Below are 17238 nucleotides of genomic sequence, written 5' to 3' on the forward strand. Positions count from 1 at the left end.
GCAGTGGTTCTCAATCTTTTTTGACCGACGACACACTTTACTGAACGCCAAGGTATCGCGACACACTTATTTTGTTTCTATTAAAAATAATGATATAATAATAATAACAACCAGTGCTTTTCTTCTGGAGAAAAAAGTGATGGAACACTGTGTAGAATATTTTATCTCGGACGGGGAGATGATTATTGTTCACTGCACGGAAATTTTGTCGTTTTTAACCTCCTATTCGTCCAACTAAGTCTTTCGAGGACTAAGCGGAATTCAAAGAAATATAATGGACCTATTAAAAACATAGTAAGTTTTTCACACTTATTTCGGTTTCTTGATGAAGAATGTAACAAAAATGTGAAGGAATGGCATTCCAGAGCGTTCCGTCAGAAATGACCACTAATAACAATTTCTATATAGTGTCGGACATTCATTGTTGTGAATAGGTTGATGTTAACACGCAATCTAAAAAAGAAAAAAAAACGCAGCAACTTGAGTGGCATTAGAAAAAAAAAACAAAGGTATATGTCAAAAATCTCAATGTGTCTCTTCTGAACGTCAGTTAAAAGATTTTTATTACAATTTTTGGAAACTCACCTATTTAAATTAATATGAAGTCTGCGCTTGGTGGGTTGCATAAAGTTTCTCTATACGTGGCCGTATGAGTGACAGACCAACACATAAATCATCTTCAACATGCAGCAGTCTGTTACTTTGTTTAGAGTTCACTATTTTCATGAGAGAAAATACTTATTCACATACGCATGACGTTGAAAACGACAGTTCTAAATGTATTTTTAGTTTATTCGGCACCATCGACTGATTTGACAAACCATTTCTGCATTTAAGACACTCAGGATCTTGTTTATATTCATCTCCACGCCACGTAAAACCATATTGCAAGTATTCATCGCTATAACGAAACGCAGTACGTTTTTGCGAACCTTGTAGGAAACTCTCAATCACATTGTTTGAATTAGCATCTAACCCAGAACTTAATTCAGATTGAGTTTTTTATTAAAAATTTGTCCATGATAAAATCTTATAAAGAACTTTTGATAAAATAGTCGCACTATTACCTGCTCACACGTAGCCTATATACTGAAACTGACTAATATGTTCTGACGATTCTAAACTCTGTTCATTATTAAGCATTGTTGCAGGTGTTCACTTTCATTCGAATTATCGCCAGGCAGAAAAATTAAACTGAGCATTGTTGCACGTGTTCACGTTTCATTAGTGAAGTCTGTCCCAAAATAAAATTTACCATATCAAAAACTTCGTTTTAAATAAAAAAAATGCGTTGTAAAGAGACTTCCTGGATAGCATAAAATTTATTTTTCAATTCCAAAATTTCGCGACACACCGGTTGGGAACCACTGGTTTAGTGCATATTTTCGAAAATAGAGGATGTTTTAAAGATTTTGACAGCATAAATGCATGCATTTTAGGTATTTTTAGTGCATATAAATCCGATGTCTAGTCATTACTATGTGTGGATTCTTATTTAGCTGCTATCTTTTGAATTCTTTTTCATATAATCCTCTTCCTTCTTCATTCTTTATCGTTCTATTGTCAATTTCTGTATTACCTGTCTTCCTCTTATCTTCTTCAGACGAATACCTACTTCGCCTGTGAGTAGGACACGATCTAAGATAATGAACATTATTGGTTTCCTATAAGGTCATACTTACAAATGGCTTTTAAGAAACCCGGAGGTTCATTGCCCCCCTCACATAAGCCCACCATCTATTTCTATCCTGAGAAAGATTAATCCAATCCCTACCATCACATGCCACTTCCCTCAAATCGATTTTATTATTATCCTCTCATCTACGCCTTGTTTTTTTTTTTCTCTCAGGTCTTACAATTAACACTCTATAATGCATTTCGAGATTCACCCATACGTGCTACATGCCCTGTCCATCTCAAATGTCTGGATTTAATATTTCTCGCTATGCTAGATGACGAATACAATGCGTGCAGTTCAGCGTTGTGTAACTTTCCCCATTTTCCTGTAACTTCATCCCTCTTAACACCAAATATTTTCCTAAGCACTTTATTCTCGAATACCTTTAACGTCTGTTCATGTTTAAAAGTCAGAGTCTAAGTTTCACAACCATACAGAACAACCGGTAATATAACTGTTTGATAAGTTTTAACTTTCAGATTTTTCGAGAGCAGACTGTATCATAAAAGCTTCTCAATCGTATAGTAGCAGATATTTCTCACATTTATTCTGCGCTTAATTTCCTCTAGCGTGTCATTTATATTTGTTACTGTTGCTTCAAGGTACTTGAATTTTTCCACCTTTTGAAAGGATAAATTACAGTTTTTATATTTCAAGTTCGTACTATGTTGTGATCATATATATATGTATATATATATATATATTTTTTTTTTTTGGATTTACTTCCAAATATATATCCTTTCTTACTTCAAGTAAAATTGCCGTGTTTTCCCTAAAAGTTTGTGGATTTTCTCCTAATTTATTCAAGTCATTCGCGCAGCTGTTGTATCCCGTTCAATTCCAAACCTTCCCCGTTTTCCTGAACTTTCCTAATGGCATATTGTAGAGCAAAGTTAAAAAGTAAAGGTGATAGTACACCTCCTTGCTTTAGCTCGAGTGAATTGGAAAAGCGTCTATACGGACTCTGCTGTAAGTTTCACTGAGACACATTTTAATTAACCGAACTAGTTTCTTGGGAATACCAAATTCAATAAGAATATCATATAAAACTTCTCTCTTAACCGAGTCATATGCCTTTTTGAAATCTATGAATAATTGGTGTACGTTTACTTATATTGTGATTCCATAATTCACAGAATCCGCAATGGGAACGTGTGTAAATGCACAGAAACACGAAAATTCAGATTATGTTACAGCTGTGAACGAGTAAGTATACAGAAACATCTTTTATATTACATTCATTGAACATTTTTCAGAAGGAGGAAAAAACACATTTATTCATCCTATGGCAGCCGTACATAGGGGATTGTGAATTCTTACGTTTTCGAAAGAAAAAAATAATAATTACATATAGGAGATTTTATTATTTGCTGATTCACTAATTAAGTTATTTAATAGAGCAAAAATCTGAAAATAGATAAATTTCACACAGGAGTTATCGCAGGAACAACGACGATATTCCATTTACGTTCGTCCCCCTCCATGCTCCGCATTTCTGCCAAACTTTACCAAACTTTCTTCAGAGTTGTCTCACCTTCCCCTAACCATCACTCTGCTACCAGAATATTGAATGTCAATTATAATGTCATACTCCTTGGTTTTTAATCTTTTTTGTTTAGACCTACTGCTTTTAGACATACTGGCCTGGGAGCAGTGCGCTATAGATATACCTGCTTGATTGTAGACCATTGGTGGGCAAAATGAACGCAACCTACAAGACAGGATTTAAATGGCAACTACATACTGTGGGAGAGTTGCACTCTACAGTGCAGTGATGGATTTACAGACAGTTGCGCCACTACACTCCTACCTACCATATGTAATTAGAATAGTCCATTCACGTGATATTTAATTAATAATTTTTCAAAGCAATTTCTTCGAAATTGGGATTAATATCTGTGCATACCATTTTCAGTTGCACAAGGAGATGAGCATCACTTAAGCGGGATCTGTGGTTGAACTTTATAAATTTCATTTTAGAAAACAGCCGATCGCATTAGTAGGTTGATGAATACATACCGTCATTTCCCATAACTGTGGTCCTGGAACACAACTATGGTCCACGATACAACCATTCAAACATCATTGTAGAAGTAACGTAGACCGTTCGTTGATAGCTGCAGTGACTTGAATTCAAACTACAGTACAGCAAACATATAGATAAACGACGTAATGGAGTACAAAATTTGAACAGTTGTATCGTGGATAATAGTTATGTTCCAGAACCATAGTTATGGGAAACGACGGTACTCATTATTTTTGAAGCAAACTGTCTAAGCAGTGGATATGTAGTACTGGACATCTTTTAAAAAATTTTAACCCCCAGCAGACCTTCACATTCTGCTTTCAAGAAGCTATCATTCTGCAAATCCAGTACCTCTAACTGCAATTCTGGGATAACATTTTCAATTTAAACATGAAAAGTAGTGGTAAAAATATTGAAATCTTTCTCCATCCTTTGAAAATCACTGAATCTGTTCTTTGAACTCATATAACAGGTGGTTTATTTTAATAATGTACATATTTAAGTTCGCGTCTTGAATATTTGTAACTGATCCTAAACATGAGAACTGAAAGAACCACCTTTCTTGTAAGTGTGATATCCTCTCGATTCATATGATTCTGCGAAAGACATTGTATCACTAATGAAGCTCCGAAGTACAGCAATCCACTATACGCGCAGTATTTTCATGGAGTGGGGGAAGGGGAATGTAGGAGGTAAGTTTGATGCTTCGCTGAGGTCTGACGTCATGTCGCAGAAATGCCCGCCATTGTTGTAGACGAACTTTCTTAAGAGAATACTAATCGTGTTCAGTTTGATTCGTGAAATAAATATATTTCATGTTCGAGGTAAGAGTTTACATCATAGATTAGCATTCGGAAAATATTAGTCTATATTTAGTTTACATTCTTTAATTACATGATACAATGGATATGATTGAATAAGTGATCAGTAGACAGAGGAAAAAAAGTCAAATACAAGTCATGTTTACGGTTTACAAGTACTGTACGCATAGACTATGGCATGAGGTGTGCATGCTTCCCATGTAAGTAGCTACAACACGGTACCGTCCGCAGAGAGCACCACGCGAACACCGAAAATCACTGGTCAGCAATGATTTTGTTAAATAAATAATTTCGGGAGTTTCTTATGTATTTCCATCTGCTGATTCCAAAAATGAAGTCAGAAATTTTCCATCACCCACCATTTTTTTTAATTTTGAAAATAAATTTGTTCCAGTTTAGTAATATTTGTGGTGTATAACATGCTGATTAGAAGGCGTATTTTACATTTATATTTCATTACATTGTGTCAACAATTGACTTGTAACATTTGGTATTGTTGCCTGTGAATTCACGAATAACAACAATAACATTTCTCTCACAAAACTGTGATTTTAAGGTAAATTTCCCAGATGAATAGAAGCTTTCTTCAAAGAAAGAAGCTAATCCTGTGCTCTCTTTCGTTGTGAATTGAATTGTGATAGAAGTATATAATACCGTACCTAATAGTGCATTGTATGGAGTAGTGTATAAGTGTACGAGTATAATGTATAAGAAATATGTCTTGAAAGAGTCTTATAGATAGAAACAACTTCTGTTAAGTGTGTTGTGAGGTCACTTTAAAATGGCAGAGGCAAAATTTTACTCCTCTAGTTAGAAGAGCTTATGATGTTATTTTAACAACAAAATACACCAGAACAAGACATGGGCTCCGGAAATCTGTTGTGCTAAATGTGTAGCATTTTTAACTGACTGGTTAAAAGGATCCCGTCTGCTTGACAAATATATCTGGAATAAATTCGAAGTCCAGACATTGTTAAATATCAATATTTAGTTTCTGCAATTCGGACGGTTCTTCATAGCCCAGGAGTTCCTATACCAACTCCACCAGATGACATAACATTGACTGAAGTAATTCAAAGTGTTCCTGATGTTCAGACTGAATTACAAAATGATCCAGATTTTGTGGAAAATGATACTATAAATGAACCTCACTTTCTAAGACAGGAGGATTTAAATGATTTGGTTCAGAATCTTGATTTAAGTAAAAAGAATTACTCGCCTCAAGATTGAGAGGCTGGAAGCTGCTGCAGGTAACACCAAAGTAAGTTTCTTTTGCCAACGCCAAAAGGAGTTTGAGCATTTGTTTTCTAAAGAGGAGGACCTACTTAGTTTTCTGCACTCATGTTGAGAATTTGTTCGAGTTAATAGGCATTGAGCATAAACCTGAGGATTGGCATTTGTTCATAGACCCCTCGAAAACAACTTTGAAAGGAGCGTTACTACATAATGGAAACAAATATCCATCCATTCCTTTAGCCTTTGCAGTTGGTATGAAGGAAAATTATGAGAATATGAAGCTCTTACTATCCACTATCAAGTGTAACAATTTTTCTTGGCAGATAATGGGGATTTGAAAGTAATAGCTATCTCATTTGCGTTGCAGCTTGGCTATACTAAATTTTGCTGCTACTTGTGCAAGTTGGATAGCAGAGATAAAAGTAATCATTATGTAAAAAAGAACTGGCCAAAGAGAGAATCACTTAATCCAGGACAAGATAATGTTCTTCACCAACCACTTGTAAGTTCTGAAAAAATCTTATTGCTTCCACTGCATATCAAATTAGGCTTGAGTAAGAATTTTGTGAAAGCAATGGATTGTGATGGCAGTGCATTTCTCTTCCTGAAAAATAAGTTCCCAAGAATCAGTGAAGCTAAATTAAAAGAAGGAATATTTGTTGACCTGAAATAAGGGAACTGATGAAAGATACGCAATTTGAATACCAGTTAAATATGTAAGAAACAACTCCATGGGTGCATTTCAAAAATGTTGTCACGAACGTTTTAGGAAACTTCAGGTCTGATAACTAGGAGAGAACTTGTCAGTGAGATGATTGAGAACTATACGATCATGGGATGTAACATGTCTTAAAAAATACACTTTCTGCATCCCATCTAGATTTCTTTCCTGAAAACCTAGGGCTGTGAGCGACGAACACGGGAAGCGTTTCCACCAGGACAACGTGGAAATGGAAAGGCACTACCAGGGTAAATGATGTCCAGATATGTTGGCAGACTATTGTTGGATACTGTAAAGAGATGTTCCTCAAGCAAAGTGCAGCCAAAAATATGCTTCACATACATTTTAGGTCAATAAATGTAATTTCAGCTAAGATATCGTAATACTATAATGTATAGATACGAAAAATGTTTTTCATGTGATTACTCTAAAACTCTGGGTGATGGAAAAGTTCTGTAAAAAGATTTGAAATCAGCACAAAAAAGTCACTTAGAATCACTCATTGTTTCCCATTTAACAGGCAAAATTTTAAATTTTGTTGACCAGTGAAACAACTGCCACTCTGCGTTCTCAGTCAGTCCTCGTCCTTACGTGAACAGAGAACATTGAGATACGTAAACATATTCTTCATTTGTGTTCGGTGAAGTGATCATAATGCGGAAGACATATGTTAAAAAACAAGAATATGGTGTCGACATTTTTAGCAATGATACTGGTAAACAGTTAAATGTGGGTTATGTATGTGTGCATTAAAAAAGATAACAAAACAATCGATAGAACATCAATGTAATACACAGAAACACCTGAAAAATGTTGATCTATGTTAGAAGAAAATAAGGGTTCAAGTTCAAATTCCGCCTCAAATATGAAATATGACTTTTGCTAGGATTTGTGTCGAATGATGATAAGTTTCAATATTACATTCAAAACGTTGGAAAATCCTCACTTTAAAGGGTTTATAGAAAAGTACACAAAATATCAGGCACCTTCTGAATCATCAATTCGAAAATAGTTCTTACCTGCACGCCCCTCTAGTCTACCTACTATGCTCACATAAATAACAACCCTCTGACGAGACAAACTGCTCACGTTGTAGTTACCTTCACATCCGAATAACTTTTTTCCACTGTCTAGTGATCAGCGGAGGTGCAGCATTACATAAGGAAAATGCGCTTGTTGAACAAATAATTTATGGTTAGAATACGAAAGCTTAATTTAGCTGACTAAAAGGATCCTGTAAAAATTTTCACAAGTGTAATAATCTCTGAATTACTTCCTAAAACATAATAATATCTCACTATATTAAATGAAAATATATCATGCTACGTCATTAAAATATACCTGCAAATAGCCCACATTCAATGCTACAGTTACAGACCAGATTCACTTGGATTATTACAAAAACGAAATAAAGAACAAAGTGATGAAGAAAAATAATAATGTAAATTTATGTTAAAGAAGACAATAATGTGAAATAGAAATTCAATAAGTTGTTAATAATTAAAATGTGCTTACTTTGAAACTCTCGAAACGTTCGCCTGTATTTAATGAGCATTTTCATTAAGACTTCATAGATATTGACAAACCAAAAATGTTTCTGACTCACAGCATCGTTTCTCTCTTCTCAGGGTCATGATACAGTAGCAGCTGCAATTAACGCTTCCCTCCATCTGTTAGGCCTGCATCCTGAAATACAGGTAAGATATTTTGGTAGCTTCAAGTTTATTTTCAATTATTTTTCAAAGTACAAAAACAAAATCTCATACATAGCGGTAACTCTTATTGATATTCTGGCTGATATGTACGTCTATTATTATCAAGCAATACCTCTCACGTGGCTATATGCTTCAGAGGAAAACCGATTGTTAGTACACATTTGAAGTTTGATTAGTGTAATATGTTACTATTAAAAAAATAGTCAACGATGTATGCAATGGAGAGATAAAGGAACTGGTCACCCTACCCCATTATTTCTTGGCTTAGTTGCCTCATGAGTGATACTTTATGGATGCCACTTATGAGGTTCAAACTTGTCTTCGGACAGTTGATTAAAAAGCTAGAACAACAATTCATTCATTCCTTTATACTTTTCTGCCCAAGGGAAGGTCTTTCACTGCAAACCCCACACTCTTCAGAAAAACTCGTACAGTAGACAGTTCCCGTGTCTCTCACTTACTAGTATGCACATTCGATACCTCGTAGAGATTAGTTTGATCAGTTTTAGAGGTTTTCCCCACTAAATATATATAAAATTCGTGGCAGAAAAGATATCAGATGATAGATGATATTAAGATATATGGATCATATGGAATAAGAGGTAGGTAAAAAATAGGAAAGATGACACTAGAAGCAGTAGTAGTAGTAGGTGGCAGTTGCGGTGGTAGCAGTACTATAGTAGTAGTAGTAGTGGTAGTGGTGGTAGTGTTAGTAGTGATAGCATTTCTAGCAGTGGTAGTAGTAGTAATAGTAGCAGCAGTAGTAGTAATAACAGTGGTAGTAGTGGTAGCAATGCTAGCAGAGGTAGTAGTAGTAGTAGTACTAGTATAATAGTGGTAGTAGTAGTAGTAATAAAGATAGTAGTGACAGTAGTAGTAGTAGCAGTGGTAGTAGCAGGAGTAATAGTACTAGTAAGAGTAGTAGTAGTAGTAGTAGAATTAGTAGAATTAGTAGCAGTAGTAACAGCGGCGGCGGCAGCAGCAACATTAGCAGCAGTAGTAGTAGTAGTAATAGTAGTAGTAAGAGTACTAGTAGTAGTAGTATTGTAGTAGTAGTAGTAGTAGTAGTAGAAGTAGTAGCAGTAGTAACAGCGGCGTCGGCAGCAGCAACATTAGCAGTAGTAGTAGTAATAATAGTAACAGCGGCGGCGGCAGCAGCAACATTAGCAGTATTAGTAGTAATAGTATTAGTAGTAATAGTAATAGTAGTAGTAGAAGTAGTAGAAGTAGTAGCAGTAGTAACAGCGGCGTCGGCAGCAGCAACATTAGCAGTAGTAGTAGTACTAATAGTAGTTAGAGTAGTAGTAGTAGTAGTAGTAGTAGTAGTAGTAGTAGTAACAGCGGCGGCGGCAGCAGCAACATTAGCAGTATTAGTAGTAATAGTATTAGTAGTAGTAATAATAGTAGTAGTAGAAGTAGTAGCAGTAGTAACAGCGGCGTCGGCAGCAGCAACATTAGCAGTATTAATAGTAGTAGTAGTAGTAGTAGTAGTAGTTTCAATAGCGATTTTACCTGCTGAGTATTTCGAGAGACACTAATGACGACAGTACATCTGTGTCTAAACGGTACCGACTGTCAATAAGGTAGCTATTTTTTACCTTTCTAAACATTTTTAATACTGTTAAAATTTCAATTTTTAATTAAGTATTATATTTTTATAGTAAGTGTTTCTGTGAACAGCAAAAGCAAATAAAAATACTCGTTTTCCATATAGGCCTACTACAGTAGCCTATATAAGGATTGTACAGCCGAAAGCCGCATCTGCCAACCTTTTTCCATAAGACTCTATCCTGAGCATCTTCCATGGATAGGTTTCGGGAGTTCATAGCGTGCGTACTGTAGTTGCTTCGTTTCATTTTCTTCTTCGACGTAATTTTACTCCTCGTCGCAATTCTTGTCAACCCATAGGCTATTCAATTTAGCAACCAATTAGCTGGCATTCATATTAGCTGACCGTACTGTATGTATTGTATTGATTAAGGCTGGTTGAGTGGAAGAGAAGGCCTTATGGCCTTAACTCTGCCAGCGAAAATAAAACATTATTATTATTATTATTATTATTATTATTATTATTATTATTATTACCATTTCAAGCCACGTTTCTATATACTGTGGCCGTTCCACCTTATGACGCCATTATTATTTTGTGTTTCCTACAAAATAGCTTGATAAAATATGTTTTTTCTGTCTAATGTGTGTTCTTACAAACTGATATTTTGTAGGACAGAGTATACGAGGAACTTAAGGGAATTTTTAAGGATTCTGGTCATTCTCCAACTCTCAAGGATTTGAAGAACATGAAGTATTTGCATATGGTGATCAAAGAAGCGATGAGATTATATCCAAGTGCCCCTTTACTCGCAAGAATGCTTACGCAAGATCTTCAACTAGGTAATCTTCTATCACACCAATATATAGCTATATATATTATATTGTCAGTGTTTAATCAAGTCTATTTTCAGTGAAATCTGTAGCACTGAAACTTCATCAATTTTATTCTAGTTGTAGAAGGTGCTTGACTTGATGCGATGATATGTTGACAGGTATGAGCCGTGAATAGAGCATAATTTTTTTATTTTTTTTTTTCGTTGGTAATTTAATGACGCTATATCAACTACTAGGTTATTTAGCGTCGATGAGATTGGTGATAGTGAGACAGTGTTTGGCGAGATGAGACCGAGGATTCGCCATAGATTATCTGACATTCGCCTTACGATTGGGGAAAACCTAGGAAACAACTCAACCATGTGATCGGCCCAAAATCGAACCCACGCACGAGCGCAACTTCAACTGGAGATGCAAGCGCCTCAGCCGACTGAGCTACACCGGTGGCTTGCATATTTTAAATTTGCTTAAGGAACGTTCTTTTCTGAACAAACTCGTAGAAGTATAGTTTATGTATACTCCGAATCTTTGTTTCCAATAAATATGCCTATTAAAATCGTTGCATTTTAATAACCAATATTATACATTTAACTTTAATCTTTTTTCGAGACCTACATTTGCTAAGTTTCGTACAGTTTGCAGAAGAGATATTTCAGCTAGACTTATAAAATTTACAGATTGCCTTACCAGATAAATAATGATATTACAACATCATATTTACTCAACTATATTTAAATTATTCTAACATTTATTTAATTACAAGAGAGAAAATATATTTTAAACGTATGGGGTAATAATCGTGAAAATCCATTATCACCTTGGTGAGCATTCCTTGTTAGTAAATTTAATACACTATTACAAAATGAATCGGTCACAGCTAAAAGACATTATGTCTGTTTTTACAACTTTCCAGGAGAAGGAAAAAATGCTATAACTTCAAAAGATTTTTTGTAAACATTTTTCACTCATTCAGTATTGTAGAGTACCGACAGACACTACGTTTTCAATAATGGATAAATGTTTAGAGTTGTTCAATCATTTACAAATAATTATTATATGAAACTGACATAGCACGGAAATTGATTTCCAATAATGGAATCAGTTTGAAATTTTATATAACTCTATTTTTATTCACCGAAATATGGTTATAAAATATGAAATAGTGTTAGGAAGTAGTCTGCTGTATTTATCCAGAACTAATACAAAACGTAATATTTCAATTTTTGAACTATAGCTACTCAAAATTAATAACAGATATCCACCACATAATAATATGTTTACTTGTATAAAAAATCGTCAAAACAGGTTATTAAAAAATTATTTAAAAAATTAGCAAAAAAAAAAAAAAAGCTGCTGAAATACGTTACATGTTATATTCGCTATCCATTACTGATCTCTTATCATCTCCTCCCCTGGCGGTAGTATCTCCTGCAGGCTATTTCAGAATTTTATCTTAAAAACTCAGTGCCTTAGGTTTCACACATTTAACTAATATTTTAATATCTTGTATATTTTTAGAATTTGGTTCGTACTTTTCCATCATAATATGCTTTATCTTGAAACTTAGTACAAAGAATGTTTAACTCTGACTTTCACAGAAAGGGTGTCTGTTTCACTGAAGAGACTGTAAATTCTGGAATATACAGGGTGTTTTTTCTTGTTAGGGGAGAGGGAGAAAATCCCACGGACTACGATCTTGAGGTCTATTGTACATCTCCCGATATGGGATGAGTTGTGTGCCCATCGATTCTCTACGAGCACCGACCTAACCACCTGACCCACTTAACTACCGGTCCCTACATCCAACAGAGTCCATATACCACTCCTGCTTCGGCAACCCTCCCCACCCCAAGGCTCCCTTAACGGTCCGAGAGTGAAATCCTCCACCGAGAAAGTCTGCCCGGGTTCCGTTGCAGAAGCTGCCCATCATTACATGAATACAATCCACGGAGGCCGGTCGGCAGAGCCAGCAGCTTCGGAGGGCCGCCTGTAGAGCGATCTGAAAACCAGAAGAAGCAAAAGGATGATGAATGAAAGGGTGATAGGGAAGGAAATGAATTGGCGAATATGAATGGGGTTCCAATCGCCTGATAAAGTTACCTGATATTCATCCATAGGAGTGAGGAAAAACCCCGAAAAAACCTCACTCAGGCAACTCGTCCCGAACGGGAATCGAACCCGGTCCCGCTGGGTTCCGAGTTAGACTCGCTAACCCCTCAGCCACAATGGTGGATTATAGGGTGTTAAAAAGAGTATCCAATATTTTAGGAGGTTATAATATACATCACAACAAGAAAGTAATGTCTAATAGACATGAGTCGTAAAACACATACTTTCTGAGCTCTGTACATTTGTTCATAGGATGTACTCAATGTGACGACCATTTACGGCAATGCATTTCTCTGCCCTACAATACAGCAGACTATCAGATAATCATACCGTAATTGACACCCCTGGCATGAAAAATAATACGTCGCAATGAATACTGAAAACAATAGTCTGGTTGCGGATTTGAGCGAGTTTCAACAGAGATGGTGTTGTGATTTTTCATAATCAGCATGTGTGGACAGATGAAAACCCCTAAATGCAGTTGAAGAAACAATGCATCAGCACCGATTCTCAATCACCGTATGGGCAGGAGTTCTTGGTGACAGATAAATAGGTCCATACTTGCTACCACAGAGATTAACTGGGGATAGTTATCAGGACTTTCTTATTAACGTATTAAAACAAATTTCAAAGAGTGATTCCTTACGCCTAAGGGTAGAGGAATGCATTGCCATGAATGGACGTCACACTGAGCAGCTCTTATGAACAAGTGTTCAGATCTCAGAAAGTATGTGTTGTAGGACCCATGTTTATAAGACATTATTTTTTTGTTTCGATGCACACTAGCACCTCCTAAAATATGGATACGTTTTTGAACATCACTGTATAAACTGTTTAAAATATGCAGGCGAGAATACTTGCTTTTGTTTCTTTCAAGTAATTTAGTTTCTTTAGAGATAGCGGTTTTATTGAATAGTTTAGGCCAACAGGTCTCGAAATTTAATATTACACCTTGGTCCACAACATGAACTTCAACTTACTCCTTGCTATTTGTTGCAATTTCTACATATTCTTGGGGTTTGTGCGCTCTGTCAAACTTGTTATTTTTTTTTTCCTTCAAATCGCCGAAATTTCTGTCATATGACAGATAAGAATGGCCGTGTTCAGGAAATCTATGTGTTATTGTATTAAATCTTCCTTTTACTGTTAAAGATATGCACACTCTTATCACGGTGTGGTTTTTATTTTGTAGGTATTAAACTTATCAGATTATAGTTTCTTTTTTTTTTTCATCTTCACTAAAATGTTTCAAAATATTAAAATCGGATGTATTTCTTCATAAGTTATAAAGTACGACATTAAGTGATATAATTTGTAATATTACATTTGCACTAACTTGCAGTCTTATCCTACTTTCATTTCTCGTTTTCCATCATTATTTTACATCAGCCAATCCTTTAACAACAACATTTTTAATAACCTACCTTTTGTGACTGGATTAACTTTTTTCCTTTCTGGAGACATTTCTCACAAAATCACCATATAAAAATAAACTATAATACACAATATACCTAACAGAATAAGATGTATTAAAAAAAGTGTGTTCATTCTTGAGTGTGGAAATCATAATAAGCGCGAATCATATTACCTCAGTGCTACCACACAGCTCACAACGTCCGGCGTTGAATGGCATGTTGTCAGTGACATGATGCTTTTCTCCTCCGTATGTCCTGGTATGAATAGTAATTCCTAGCATAAGGAGAAGTCTGACAAAATTGTTTTCTCCACCGTTTGATGCTGCTTATTTTTAAACCTCTAATTAAATAAAAACATAAAAATGGGATTTTTTGACATAATGCCCTTTAGCTCTGACCGATTCAAACGTTCATTACTGTCATGCCTTGCTTGTTACAGGATCCCACACTATTCCAGCTGGTGTCACTGCATGCGTAGCAATATTCGCCATGCAACGAGATCCTGATATATTCCCCAATCCCACACAATTTGATCCTGACAACTTTTTACCGGAGAGGGTCGTCAACAGACATCCTTACGCGTATATTCCCTTCAGTGCTGGTCCAAGAAACTGCATCGGCCAGAAGTTCGCCATGCTGGAAGTGAAAATGGTGTTGTCCAGTATTCTACGTCGTTATGAAATGCGCTCTGCCGACAAGAGTGAGGATTTAGTTCTTATAATGGAAATCGTATCCAGGTCAAAAAACGGGTTTAGAATAACTTTGAGTCCAAGAGGTAGGGAAAAGGACAAATAAATACATTCTACTGGTCAAATGCATATAATTAATATCTTCTTTACTATGTTAATATGAAGAAATTACTGACTGACTAGTTTCGAAGTGATATTCTTCACTGTCCGAAGACTACATTTCACAAAGACTTCGAAGTCTACATTCAGTGAAAACATCTAACAATTTCAGCAAGAGGCAGACATTTGCACAAATGAATGTAATGAAAAACTTAACAATGTAAAACAAAATAATAGACTAAGGAATGATATGTTGGAATGAAATTATTGTTTCACGAGTGGTTGTTAATTTCTATATTTCATAATCACTCTTATGCGATAATACATTATCAACAGAGATAGGAAGTTCGTACCAAAGCGGTAATTCCAGTTGAGTACAGCGAGGAGTATAGATATCACCCGCGCCTTGCCCTCCTGCCGCTCGGTACAGATGATACACAGTATGTTCACAAACAACGCATAGTGGCATTCTTTGGAGCTGTGTAGAGTCGTGAATAGTTTAAAAAATGTTGTTGCTTTATATTAATATTTTAAGTTCTGAATACTGTGAGCTATTCTTTTATGATTGTATTATTTAAGTAATGTGAATATTATGCATGATTCCAAAAAAGTAAACTCATCTGTTATTAAATAATTATGCAAACAGGATTGTGTAACATGTTTATTTTTTACCCGATTATTCTTCGTTAAATGTTGACATCTCGTGTTGCTATGCATTCAGTTGCGTTAGGCAGAGAGCCCACTAATATGATAGTGATACGACAAAAACACAGATCCAACACGAACTATGATAGCAACATGACAGCAAAGTGACCTGGTACTCACTGGACTGATTCAGTCATACAACATGTCGTCGGAGGATGAGGACGTTCTCAACCTAGTTAATTTAGCTAATATCAAATTACAGTGTCAGAAAACATAGACGATTCTGGGTGTATCATTTTTGGCATGCTAATTTAGAATAACCTGGCGCTTTTAATCTGTTCAAAGAATTTAATATATACCCAGAAAGATTTAAAATATTCTATAGAATGAGTAGAGAAACATTTAATTTGTTGGTACAGAAAGTTGGATCTGCAATTTATAAAAAGAACACTAACTTCAGGATTTCAGTCAATGCTGAAGAACGCCTTCTGATAACTATCAAGTAAATAGGTCTATATATTTATACATCAGATAAATAATAATTGTTCGTTTCTCGTCCACATCAAAGTAAACATGTGTTTACAATATGTTTATAGGGTAGAGGGGCCAATTACCGGACAGGTCCTATATACGGACACTCCTAACATTTTGTCATTTTGTGCTTATACAGAATCATTTGAAGAGTTGAAAAACGATGAATGTCACTTTTCTGTTAAGGATTAGATAATGATGTAATTGAGTCTATAACTGCAAGATGTAGTGCTGTTTCTATAGGGGAAAAAAGGCAAGGATTACTGTATTCGTGGTGATAATTCTTCCTTTTACCATTGAAAAACATTAAATTTCGCAGTGATCAATTGAATTACATAATGACATCAACCTTAAGAAAACTGTGACATTCATCGTTTTTCCCGCGAACTCTTCATTTATATATTCCTTTAGTTAGTCAATGGAAAGGAGTAGTATTCTACAGCTGATTGCGACACATGGGAGTGAGATAGTGTGTGAAATCCGAGCTCCAGATAGCGGAAAGTGAGCAAAGGTTATTAGGATAAGTTATCTTTATATTTCGCTCTGTTATAATATTGAGCGGTAAATTATTCTGTGTAAATAAGATAAAATGATTTTGCAATAGGTTTATTATGTTTTCAATCCGAAAAATAGATGTAGTATCAAAATACATGGCAAATCTTTAATAAGTTCAATAAAGGCTATATTGAAATTAGGATCGTCTCTCATCTTAACCCTTGTATTATCAACTCACAACTGATGCAACAAAAAGTGGAGCATGCAGCACTGTGAGCGACACAACATAACACAGATAGTGTCGAGTTGTTGTCTGATCAGATGAGTGGGCTTCCGTTCATTTCATATTATGGGTTATATAAGAACATACACGTTAGCAACAAGCAAAGCATCAAATCCGTGTCGTGTTGCTGTCGCTTGTCGTTCCAGAGGGCGCTCTGCCTTAGAGTCCAAGTTCAACATCGGAATTACGATAGACCTACGAACTTCTTAGCTACCATTACGGTACAATAGAAACGATTTTTTGTTTAAACAATTATGAGTTTAATATTTTGTGCCACATACGAGATACACTATTAGATTCACAAAGTTGTTGTTCACCTGTTGATAGTAATAAATATTGTATCATATTTCCTCCAGTAATGTCTTGTGACGTAGAACGAATATTTTGAAA

The 17238-nt window shown here is 35.5% G+C and overlaps 1 protein-coding gene across 1 annotated transcript in view; it reads left to right on the top strand.

Annotated features, from left to right (window-relative positions):
• The window catches only part of LOC138698957 (cytochrome P450 4C1-like), a 51635-nt gene extending 36095 nt beyond the window's left edge, over positions 1–15540 (top strand). Inside the window, exons 6-11 of the mRNA XM_069825151.1 lie at positions 2815–2884; positions 3298–3379; positions 6129–6263; positions 8111–8179; positions 10420–10588; positions 14546–15540. Of these exons, the coding sequence (XP_069681252.1) occupies positions 2815–2884; positions 3298–3379; positions 6129–6263; positions 8111–8179; positions 10420–10588; positions 14546–14901 (881 nt within the window). The 3' untranslated portion in view covers positions 14902–15540. The remainder of the gene's footprint in view (positions 1–2814; positions 2885–3297; positions 3380–6128; positions 6264–8110; positions 8180–10419; positions 10589–14545) is intronic.
• Positions 15541–17238: the final 1698 nt, after the last annotated feature.

This window comes from Periplaneta americana, chromosome 4 (assembly GCF_040183065.1).
Source record: "Periplaneta americana isolate PAMFEO1 chromosome 4, P.americana_PAMFEO1_priV1, whole genome shotgun sequence".
Taxonomy (NCBI): domain Eukaryota; kingdom Metazoa; phylum Arthropoda; class Insecta; order Blattodea; family Blattidae; genus Periplaneta; species Periplaneta americana.